This window comes from Hypomesus transpacificus, chromosome 22 (genome assembly GCF_021917145.1).
Source record: "Hypomesus transpacificus isolate Combined female chromosome 22, fHypTra1, whole genome shotgun sequence".
Taxonomy (NCBI): domain Eukaryota; kingdom Metazoa; phylum Chordata; class Actinopteri; order Osmeriformes; family Osmeridae; genus Hypomesus; species Hypomesus transpacificus.
In genome coordinates this window covers 9779746-9791074 of record NC_061081.1, presented here as the reverse complement: position 1 = coordinate 9791074, position 11329 = coordinate 9779746, and the positions used below count along the sequence as shown (strand labels likewise).

Sequence of the window (11329 nt, the reverse complement as noted above, 5' to 3'; positions counted from 1 at the left end):
GAGCAGAAGGACCTGCCCACCAATGGCCAACCCCACCCATCCACTGGGTTTGCAGTGTTACTAGAACAAGGGTAAAATCATTTTACATGCCATGGAGGAAGCTCAGCCTAAACCACCTACACCCGTGCCCAGCCCAGCACACAGCCGAGTACCCAGTCCCGTCTCGGACATACCCGCTGCTCCAGCAGCCAATCATACAGAGGTATGGTCTTTCAAACGCAAACATAGTTTTGCTGTAATATCATAACAAAGTCTAGTCATTATCGCAGTGATATTCCTAATAGAACTGTAAAAAGGTTTTACACATGGTATAACTAATATGCCATGACTATCAGCCAGGTAGTTCGAGGTCGGGAACGCTGTGTAATATAATGTGATCGTTTTACTGTGGAATCCCCACAATTTGGAACCTAATGTGTTAATAGATTCATTTGGGAGAGTTTCCAGATTCTTTTCTTTAAATATACCATAACCATAGCCAAATGAGGTCAGAAAGAACGGTTGTGTTCCAATATGTAGCATTTTTTCATCTAAATGTTTTCCTCATCATCTTATTATAACTTCATTCAATGCATTGAAAGAAAGGTAGCTAGTGTTAAGTGTACCAAAAGGGAGTATCGTCCCACAACGGTGGAACATAGATAAAGGCAACAATGCAACTCTTAAAACCTTTTATCAGTGTTTTCTAGATTCACTCCATTAAGTAGTGTGCTATCAAGATCAGTCAACTCGTATCTCAACTTAACAGAACTAAAACTATTTAATCACTTACAATTAGTTTGTTCATAAACGCACTCAACAAGTCTACATAAAGAATGTAACAATATTTACTAAAGTAAAGTTCGTAGTCATTTTGAAGGTTCAAAAAAGAAACAACGGCCATCACATAATTAGATTTTGACCTTTGTCCCCCTCCGTCCGCCCCGTCCGTTTAGCAACATCTGAGTGTGAACCAGATCCAGGTGGTGGTCCGGCGTTGTTCCAGCCCTAACGTCACAGAAGAGACCACCTATTTCATCCCTCACAACCCTGTGGTTGACGCCAGCACCAACACCGACCCGCCTGTGGTCTGCTGCCCCCTGCTGTGCAGGATATGCCCCTGCCCGCCCAGAGGCCTGTGGGCCTCACTTGTGACTAAAGGTGGGTGAAAGACACCTGGAGCAAACTAGGGCTTCCACTGCATGGAAACAGCATGCCCTTTTCAATTATGCTCTGTAAATAAGTAAGAACTGAAAAGATAGTGAATTACTTTTGATCTATTAAATGTCTGTATTGCCACATGTGGTTGTACCTTAGTGGCAGCTTGTTACTGTAATCGTGTTACATAGGAGAGCATTACCATGGGTTCACGGGGTGGTGTTTATAATGTGCCAAACAAGGTTAGAGGGGCTGTAATGTAGCCCCAAATACACAGATGATCGTCAAATTGTATCAGTTTTTGACAACTCAACCAATAACTCTCCTCATTAGAGAAACATTTATAAAAGTAGAATACCTGCATGGATTTTCCTGCTGTCGATGCTGTTTCCATGCTTTGACATGATTACATAATGCTAATTCATTTAAATATCTGTGGTGGCAGTTTATTTTTACTACATTTGTGTTTTTCTGTTAATGCTGACTCATTCTTAATCCTCCCTTCCTCAGTGCTGTTGGCTGCAGTACTCTTTGCAGCAGTGTGGTCTATCACAGAGAAGGAGTGTCTGCCAGGTGGGAACCTGTTCGGTATCACCGTGCTTTTTATCTGTGCAGTCACCGGGGGAAAACTAGTGGCCCTCGTACGCCTGCCCAAACTGCCACCCTTTCCTCCACTCCTTGGTAAGCTGTATACAGTACATATACATTCTGGTTTCATAGGGTACAGACAACACACCTGTGACAGGACAGTGCTACGGCAACCCTGCTGATATTGTAAAGTATATGGGGCATATAAATTCCACACCCTAGAAATAATATTCAGCACACTCAAATATGAGCCCCTTTTTATCTTGCAGTAAATACAGTAAGTTATTGAACTGATACTTGAAAAAGCAAAAGACCCAGGGAGCCTTAACAAAGACTTTATTGAGTCAGCCAGGTATATTCCTTTGGATCTGTCTTAGGGGGATTTTAAACCTGCTTTTTATTTACTATTTCAGTGTAGGAATGTTTCATCAGCAGTGAGATCATGTTTTCTTTTTCCGTCTCGGTGTGAGAATTATTATTTTAAATTTTTTAAGTGTTGTAGAAAACTGATATCTGTGTTTCTTTAATGTGTCATACATATTGTTTTAAATATAGTATTTATTTTGCTTGTGCTCTGCAGGCATGCTGTTGATGGGCTTCCTGTTGCGTAACATCCCTGTGGTGAATGATGCAGTTTACATTGACTTCAGGTGGTCTGCCTCCCTGAGGAACATAGCCCTTGCTGTAATCCTAAGCAGAGCAGGCCTGGGATTGGATGGCTCAGTATGTCAAACAAAGGGGTGGTTTCACTTCCTGCCTCTTTCTCAATTATCAATTGTGTAAATTGTTTCTGTTGGTTTATTCAACTTCCCTTTAATTGTGAATGTGAATGTGTGTATTCTCAGGCATTGAGGAAGCTGAAAGCAGTTTGCATGCGGTTGGGAGTGGGACCCTGTGTGATTGAGGCCTGCACTGTTGCTGTGGTCTCTCACTTTCTCATGGGCCTACCGTGGGTTTGGGGCTTCATCCTGGGGTAAACTCCGCCATTCCTCCTTATCTCTCCTTTTGTTCTTTCTTTCTTTTTCTCGTTCCACAGCTTTTTTTCCCCTTCTGTTATTTCAAAACTCTGTTAGTTTCTTCTTGAGAATGATGCCCACACTCTTATGACAGTTTAGAAGTGAATGACTTGAATGTGGTTATTATTAAATTAACCATATGCCCTCTCATGTCCCCAATCTCTTTGTTCTCCTCCCCTGACCCCGCAGCTTCGTTCTGGGGGCAGTGTCCCCTGCTGTTATTGTCCCCTCTATGCTGATTCTGCAGAAGGACGGCTACGGCGTTGAGCAGGGCATCCCCACCCTGCTGATGGCTGCTGGCAGCTTTGATGATATCCTAGCCATAACCGGCTTCACCACCTGCCTGGGTGTAGCCTTTGCCACAGGTAGCATGTGTGTATGTGTATATGTATAAGTTTAGAGGGAAAAAGACAAGAGTCAATACTCTTCAACTTAAACCTCAGACTACACAGTAAATTGGAGAGGTATTTATCTGTGTTGATGTGCACTTCCAGTAGGTGGAACCAGCAGACTGTTATCAGTGACCTCTCCTAGACATTGATCCATTTACCATAGATACATGTTACCATCACCATGACCAATGTTCTCTTCACCCATAAAACTCATATTCACAGTGATTAACATTACATATATGATATGATGTCTTTGTTTTAAATGGTCCAAAAATACAAAAACAAATGTAACAAAAACCAGATTTTACTGAATACTTCAGATCCAGGTGCTTGCAATAAGTGTGAATGAGTACACAGACCTGTTTTTAAAATGCTGTTTGATGGTGATGTCTTGTGGTGAATCATGTTGTTTGTTCCCTGTCAAGGCTCCACGTGGTACAACGTGGGGAGAGGGGCACTGGAGGTGGCAGGAGGTCTGCTGGTCGGAGGTCTGCTTGGGGGTCTGATCCGCTATTTCCCCAGCCCAGACCAGGTACAGACTATCACCAGGAATGGAGAATAGGGTCTATGTTAGTGATGCACCAAAACAGAAATTCTGGCTACAAGTGGCTGAAAACCGAAACCTTTTTGAAATAGTTGTTTTGTATAATTGTATTAATATTAGACTTTTTAATCTGCAACGTACCCCCTCTTGAAATTTCTGCTGAACCAACACTGCAGTTTACAAATTTAATGTCCTTATCAGAAATGTTTAAGTATTGAATAGAACCAGTTTTGAAAGCATTAGCTCTTCAGGAAAATGTATGAAAGGCCAGGCTTGTTCATCCCCACAATGTCCATCAGAGTTCATGTCATGTTTTTCAGCGTCCAAAGTTACTTATGCCGGTGTAACAGCATATGTTTTTTTGTGTGACAGAAACACGTAGTGATGAAGCGGTCATTCCTGGTGCTAGGCCTGGCTGTGTTTGCTGTGTTCGGCAGCAATGTAGCAGGCCTCCCTGGCTCCGGAGGCCTGTGTACTCTGGTGCTCTCATTCCTGGCTGGTCTGGGCTGGAGCAAGGCCAAGGTAGGCTTCAAAACACTCATATAAACGCTCATTCCTTTTCTCACAAGGCATCCAATTATATATTTGCTGTGTGTGAAGAAAATAGTTTTTCTGTTTTATCACTGCTTGAGACAGTTGGGGTCGATGAAGTCGCAGTGTCTGGTTACATTGGGGGTCTGTTGGATGTTGTTTACAATTATGTGCAGTTTTCTCAACTCTGGTTTTTCACAGCTTTTGTTAATATAACGTTTGGAACAAATTCTTAAGGTGTGTCTCTGTGTGTGTGTGTATAGGTCCCTGTGGAGGAAGTAGTGGGCAGGGCCTGGGATGTGTTCCAGCCGTTGCTCTTTGGTCTAATAGGGGCAGAGATAAGACTCAGCAAGCTGGATGGGCACACTGTTGGTGAGAAGCATTCACACACTGGTGTTTCCTGTGAGAGAAATTAGCATCTTACACTGTCAAGGCAAATCTAAAGTGTTAGAAGTTTTGATAACTGCAGTAAATGTATTTTGACCTTGTATTTCTTTTGTATACAAATTTTTAATCATGTGAATGCATACAAATACACACATTGTGAAAGACTCATCCCTCCTCCCCTCTCTCACGTTTGACTATGTGTTTGTTGTCCACTTCCTGTCCCTGTGTGTTCAGGCCTGGGCATAGCCTCTCTGGCTATTGCTCTTCTGGTACGAGTGCTCTTCACTTTCGTCTGCGTGCTGTGTTCCGGCTTCAATTTCAAGGAGAAGCTTTTCATCTCCCTGGCTTGGCTCCCCAAAGCCACCGTACAGGCAAGCCCATGTTAAACCAGTCCAGTCCACCTATTACCAGAAAGCTAAACTCGACAAATAGGCTATGGAACCAAACAAACAAACAAACACCAAGATGTTCGGCCAGTTGGTTTTATTATGAATTGGAATAGACCGTAACCCCGGCAACGGTCTCTCCATCTTCCCAGGCAGCAATTGGCTCCACCGCTCTGGACATGGCTCGCACCAAGGATGACCAGCAGCTGCAGAAATACGGCATGGATGTGCTGACCGTGGCGGTGCTCTCTATTCTCCTCACTGCCCCCATAGGGGCCCTGATCATCGGCCTCAGTGGGCCACTGCTGCTCCAAAAACCAAGGAATTCTTCCTGGGGTGAGGAACACACATGCATAGACTCATGCACAAAGACGCACACACACACACTCAAACATTTACGCCCATTCGTACGTGACACAAAACAATAGTCATCTGTGATATATTTGCTAATGGTGTATTTACCCGCCCACCACAGCTCCTCGAATCTAGGCCTACTGTATAGCCACATGGAACAGAGGACCAATATGAAAAACAGATTCCCTTTATCTAATCTCTTTGAATCCCTTTATAGAAAGTGGGGATGTGAGAATTTGCATTATCCTGTGGGTTGCCTTTGTTTACTGCATCTCATATTGCATGTTTCATTTCAATAGTACACCACTGTACAATGGAATCTTTTTAATCTCTATAGGCTAAAGGGGAATAGTTAGTTCAGCTTTCTACCTCAATCAATGTATGTTGTGTCATGAAATATTAGTCCATACGATACAGCAATAATTAAACTTTTTTAACTGAGAGCACTGACATGACTTTTTCCTATCCTTCTTGCCACCCTTGATGTTTAGGCTACAGTTGTCCTTTCTTCCCCGTTTCTTCTGGATCTCTAGGCAAGGTTGGGGAGTGCCCCGGCGACACAGAGAGCCCTATCACCTATGAGAGTACCCTCTGACCTCCAGCCGGTGCTAGCCCCTGACCCCCTGGCATGCCTGGATAGTACCTTGTTTCTACCAAGACTTCCTGTATACTGAGTACATGAACCAATCATGGAAGCCGAGCTCCAGGTGCCTCCTCCTTCCCCCTCAGTTTGCAGGGGCTTCTCCTCTGAAACATCAGTGACTGTTTCTGGTTCCTTTTTAAAAATATTTTCGGTCAGTCCTGGCTGATACCCTGAAGGAACAAATGAATCATGTCTTTATTCATAGCCTCTGTTAGTTTTATTCATGCACACAACAAAGCCGATACTTTACATCCAAGCAGTGAGCATGAGCGCAGTACTGAGGATACAAGCATATTGCATGTGCAGTATAATGGACAATATTGTTTAAGAGTATATTTACATTGTTTTGAAAAAAACTTGTAACCATATGTTTTGAGATATAATGAGGTGTCTATCCCGGGTTTACCAAACCTTTTTATACCTCTATATTTTTGTGCAAAACCTTTCAATACTTGAAATGTCCACAACTGTAACTCGCTGTACAAAGGTGTAAAGTTCTAAATTGTACACCTTATGAATACTGTCAAGTATGCTTAGTCCTAAGGATTTAAGCACAAAATGTTAAAACATCTGATGTTTTCTGTTGTGTGTATATTTATTAGTGTGTTGTATTAGCTGTAAAAGATAATATGAAGACAAGATGATAAATAGGGGATGGTTTTAGATGGTTGGAGACATCCTGCTTTATATATCTTTTTGAAAGCCATGCTCATGTAGATTAAATATTGTCATATGATAGGGAAAATTGGAAATTCAGAATACTGTTCAATTTAATCCAAAATTAAATAAAGGTCAATAGTGTAAAACCAACCATGAAGATATATTTTAGTTTACATTTGAGTGTTTTTATGGCCATGTTATTTTGATAACTTAAAGAATGTATTGTGAATTAGAGATGTTTTATATATGACCTCTTATTAATGTTTTTTTCTGTATTTCAAGCAGTAAAATGAGATACATAATTGTTTTAAAATTTAAAATTTGCAATAAATAGCAATAAATCAAAAATAAATGTACTGTTGTGTTCCTGTTCATATATGGCACATTAATATGAATGCTTCCATTTGCAACCTGAACAAAGTAAATAAAATCCAAATAACCTCCACCAGGAACTCGCTGGCCAATATGCAGGGAGTTACTGCCTATCTACCATCTTAGTCTCCAGAATAAAAGTAGACCCTCCTCAAAAGACATATGTTGGTAGGTGTTTTACCTGCTTAGCAAACCATTACATATAATGGGGAAATTTATTTGATATTTTATTCTTATATTACAACAGTTATGCTTTACCGTTGAACCAAAATCTATATCTTCGGGATGTGGTATTTAACCCAAATCATCGTATCTCTTCCTTATATAAATGTACGAATTAATTGGTATAATTCTAATGCTCTGTTTGACAACAAATAAGTACAGTTAACAACATATTTTGGTGTTTAAAGAGTTCTAATATTGTGTCCCAGCATTAGAATTCTACCTACAGTTGATCTGTAATGTTACAAATCGAGTTGGAAGTACACAAAAAATACCAACACAAAATTAAGGGATTGATAAAGGTTTGAACCTACCTTGCTACGTAATTTGTGTTATGTCCCATACATACAATATTTATTAAATAGTTCACAAGTGTGTAGGCAGGTTCAACACTTAACAAGTATACAGTAGTTCTGAGGCAAGTTAAACAAAGTTGTCTTTTGGTGATATCATACAAAATGGTACTGTCCTTGTGAATGACAGTTGTAGGAAGAGATTCAAGTTTCCCTCAAAGTGGTCCCAAATAATCTGGAACTGAGCAATGCTTTGCAGGTTAGCTAAGAGAATTTGACAGTCCATATCAGAAGGAGTGTAAAACCAATCTCAGTTATGGCACATTGTTGCTAAATTAAGGGAATTCAGTCTGGAAGGAAGGTGAGGAAGTCATTATTATATAACAGTTTTCAGCATCAATAGGCAAAATTGTCATGAGTGTGAAGAATTGACAGAACACAAAATGATGATAAAAACAAACATTTTAAGTATAGAAATAACATAAAACTTAAAAGACAAAAAAAAAACCTGCAACTATAGTGTAAGTAGACAGGGAGGTGGCAGATGCCTCCACAGAGGGTGTTGATGGTTCATTATAGAATCTTCTTCTTCAGTATGAGAGGGCCCACGTTGTCTCCCGTCAACTCATTGTGTTTTATGTGTGATTTATCACAAACAGGAAACTGAAACAGGAAACAACACTTAATATTAGATGACCATTTGAGATTTTATTCATCAAACTTATCTAAAGCAATATATAAAAAGTACAGTAGAAAAACAAGGACAACAACAACAGTTTGATTTTAACACTGGTGGAGCTAACCTTTTGTATAACACTGCTCTGGCGCTAAGTATTGGTGGGTATGTTTCAATAGCCTCTTGACATTGGTAGGAATATGTCCCTTATATCTTCCTACTATGTCCCTTAAAACTAAAGTGGCTGAAATTTGGGAAGTGTTAACAAACTGGGGTAGCATCCATAGACCTACTATTAAAGATAGGGTATTGTTGGTTCTATGGCAAGTGCTCATTGGTGCATTGAAGCTCACAAACCCAAGATATGCTCAGTGCCATGTTGAACTTACGGCTCATCCGGGTGTGCAGTACAGTGACTCCTGGCTTAATGATAGGTATATGGTGTCTCTGACGTAGGCAAAAAATGAATTTGTTTAATTTTGAATTTGTTTTAAACAAATTGGTTTTAAACAAAAATGATTCTATGAAAAAGCTGTTATGTGTGAGCCACGTTCGAGAACAGAAAAAATATTGGGGAAGATGGTTTAGAATATTTAGACTACAGTTAACAGAATAAAATGCTTTGAGATCTTGGCTGATTATTTGTTGTGGGTTCATCCACTTTTTTGCAGTCTTTTCAATGCACTTTTTAATCAACTTTTTTTGTCGTCGTATAACAGGGTTGTTCAATCCTGGTCCTCGGGATCCGCTGTTCCATATGTTTGAGATGTTTCCCTGCCCCAACACACCTGATTCAAATGAACGGGTTGTTATCAAGCTCTGTGCAAGCCTGGTAATGACCCCTCCCCCCAGTCAGATGATTGCTGCTCAGTACTTCTAGTTAGGCGGCTGTGCGACCCATTAGAGGACGCATGGTCGTGCCCAATGCAATGTCTGTATTGTTTCATTACTGACCGTTTTGGAGCGCCAGCAACGGCAGTAACAGACGTTGGTGCTCTTCAGGTCCTCAATATCAATCTCGTTGACAACTTTGGGATTTTCTTTCTGGATCTTCAGGTTGATCAAGCTGTCTCTCTGCTTCTTCTTCTTAGGCAGGAAGGGCCGGATGGTCAGATATCCTAGCAGAGCAAGGATTCCCAAGAGGGGCAGCAACCGGAGCCACTCTGAGACTGGGAGGGATTCACACACGCACATAGAATACATTAGTCTTGTCCTAGCCACTTTACACTGGCTCCCTGTTACCTTCAGAATTGACTTTAAGGTCCTTTTCCTTACATACAAAGCTCTACACGGACAACGACCTAGCTACATTGCTAACTCCCTTATGAACTACACAACAGGTAGAACACTGCGATCATCAAATGCAGGCCTATAAATATTAGGGAAGCAAACACGCTAGACATTTTTTTTTAAGACGGCTTAAAACCTACCTTTTTAACCGAAGCATTCAAGTAATTTTATCTCAAAAGGGTTTTACTACTTTTATTACTTATATTATTGTTCTTATAGATTTGCTATTTTAATTATTACTTTTGTCACTTGTATTATTGTTTTTATTGATTTTATGCAAAGCACCTTGAGCTACAATTCTTGTATGAAATGTACCATATAAATAAAGTCTTACTTACATAATTGTGAAAATACATACCTGTCAAAACATTACTAAACAAGTTTGTCAAGGGGTTCAAGTAAATCTGATTTATCTGCAGGGATACAAGTAAAGATCCTAGCCCCAGACTCACATGTAAAGCCTTAGTATTTACAACTGTTCATGTGTGTTTTAATTCCTCCTTCTCTTGAAAAAGAGAAGATACTTTTTTTACCGTACTTAACAAGAACAGTGACTGCAAGAGGAAGCTTAAACTGGGCTGTTTGCTGAGTCATCCAATGTCAGCTCTGAACTTGGATCAGATCACTAATAATGACGGGCCATCATCAAGACTGATAGCCTAATTGAAGTGTTTTGGAGAAGGTGTACATTCCTCAGCTCACTGCAAGAGAACCCATATTGTCCACCCACTCTTCTTCCAGTTTGCCAATGTATGTTCCATGTATGTTATGTCCCACACAGGCATGTCAGCCTAGCTCAGCATTTAGGACTATTAATAGGCCCTGTCGGACACTCACTATTTGAGCAAGTTAGCCTTAAAGGTCAAACTGGACATGGTTTCTTGAATTTTTCCAAACAATTAAGTAAGGGTTTGGCCTTTATGTATTCATGTATATTCACTTGAAATATGTACACGCACATAAATGACATATTAGCATTTAGATCTCAACCTCTTGCCAAGTTTCCTTAGAAGGGACTGCACATAAATCCTTCTAAATATCAACCCCTGATATTTTCTTCACTTTCAATGTAGAGTTGTTGTTAGTGTTATGTTTCAGAACAAGAAGACAATGAAAAACTGTTTTTGGCAAACATAAGCAAACATTTTTTTTACATTAGCTAATTCTTTAATGATCATTTAAGACATACCAGAGAGCACTCGTATTCAACCAAACTCCAGTGATTATGATAATACATTTGTGTCTGGCATCATACAACATCCTCCAAGTTTTCCTCTCTTCAAATCTTTGTCATGTGTTCTGATGTCCACATTGTGTTATAACATCACGTGTCAAGTGAAACGTAAATGGTATTTCTGTACGTGACTATCCTTTGGTATTTACAGTTTACAACTTATTCTTCAATGTTCCCAAAGTTAGCTCGTAAGTCTAGCCACATTAGCTAGACCTAAGCAATGCATGGCTATAATTCTACAATTGCAACGTTGTAGTTTACCTGTTAGTCTTGCAAATCCACCGATCGTCTCCGGGAGGGGAAGCTTCTTGAGATAGGCTGGAAGCTGCGTTTTTATGATTCGCGAAATAGTATCTAACACCATCTTGAATGGATCGATAGGTTGTTATTATTTGTTCGATATTTCCTGAGGTACGCTTACGTCATTGCGCTGTTTCTCGTAGCCGGTGAGCACTATCGCTTCATGCCAAAACTAAAATAACTGAGCGTAGACTTGATAGTGAATGGCCGCATTTACGGAAGCTAACGCAACAAGAGCTACCCAATGAAAATGTAGAGAGTTGGTGTCAAATGATTGGACAGTTTTTCAGGCACATATAAAAAA

General features: G+C 40.3%; 2 protein-coding genes across 3 annotated transcripts; one reads left to right on the top strand and one right to left on the bottom strand.

The window, feature by feature from the left end:
• Positions 1 to 81: 81 nt before the first annotated feature.
• si:dkey-162b23.4 (sodium/hydrogen exchanger 9B2) lies at positions 82 to 7969 on the top strand. Of its 2 annotated transcripts, none has more exons than XM_047044427.1 (12): positions 82 to 202; positions 936 to 1140; positions 1648 to 1818; positions 2306 to 2448; positions 2571 to 2698; positions 2931 to 3106; positions 3559 to 3665; positions 4050 to 4199; positions 4472 to 4580; positions 4830 to 4966; positions 5134 to 5317; positions 5869 to 7969. In XM_047044427.1, the coding sequence occupies exons 1-12, from the start codon at positions 92 to 94 to the stop codon at positions 5928 to 5930; spliced, it is 1683 nt and encodes a 560-aa protein (XP_046900383.1). In that variant the 5' UTR covers positions 82 to 91; the 3' UTR covers positions 5931 to 7969. The 2 variants fall into 2 exon arrangements, with proteins under 2 accessions (XP_046900383.1, XP_046900382.1); XM_047044426.1 differs by having other exon boundaries at positions 5827 to 7969.
• Positions 7565 to 11307, bottom strand: cisd2 (CDGSH iron sulfur domain 2). The gene is made up of 3 exons (XM_047044435.1): positions 10987 to 11307; positions 9156 to 9370; positions 7565 to 8188 (listed from the first exon to the last, which is right to left on the bottom strand). Exons 1-3 carry the CDS (start codon positions 11087 to 11089, stop codon positions 8099 to 8101), a joined length of 408 nt encoding a protein of 135 aa, XP_046900391.1. The 5' UTR covers positions 11090 to 11307; the 3' UTR covers positions 7565 to 8098.
• Between the last annotated feature and the right edge of the window lie 22 nt (positions 11308 to 11329).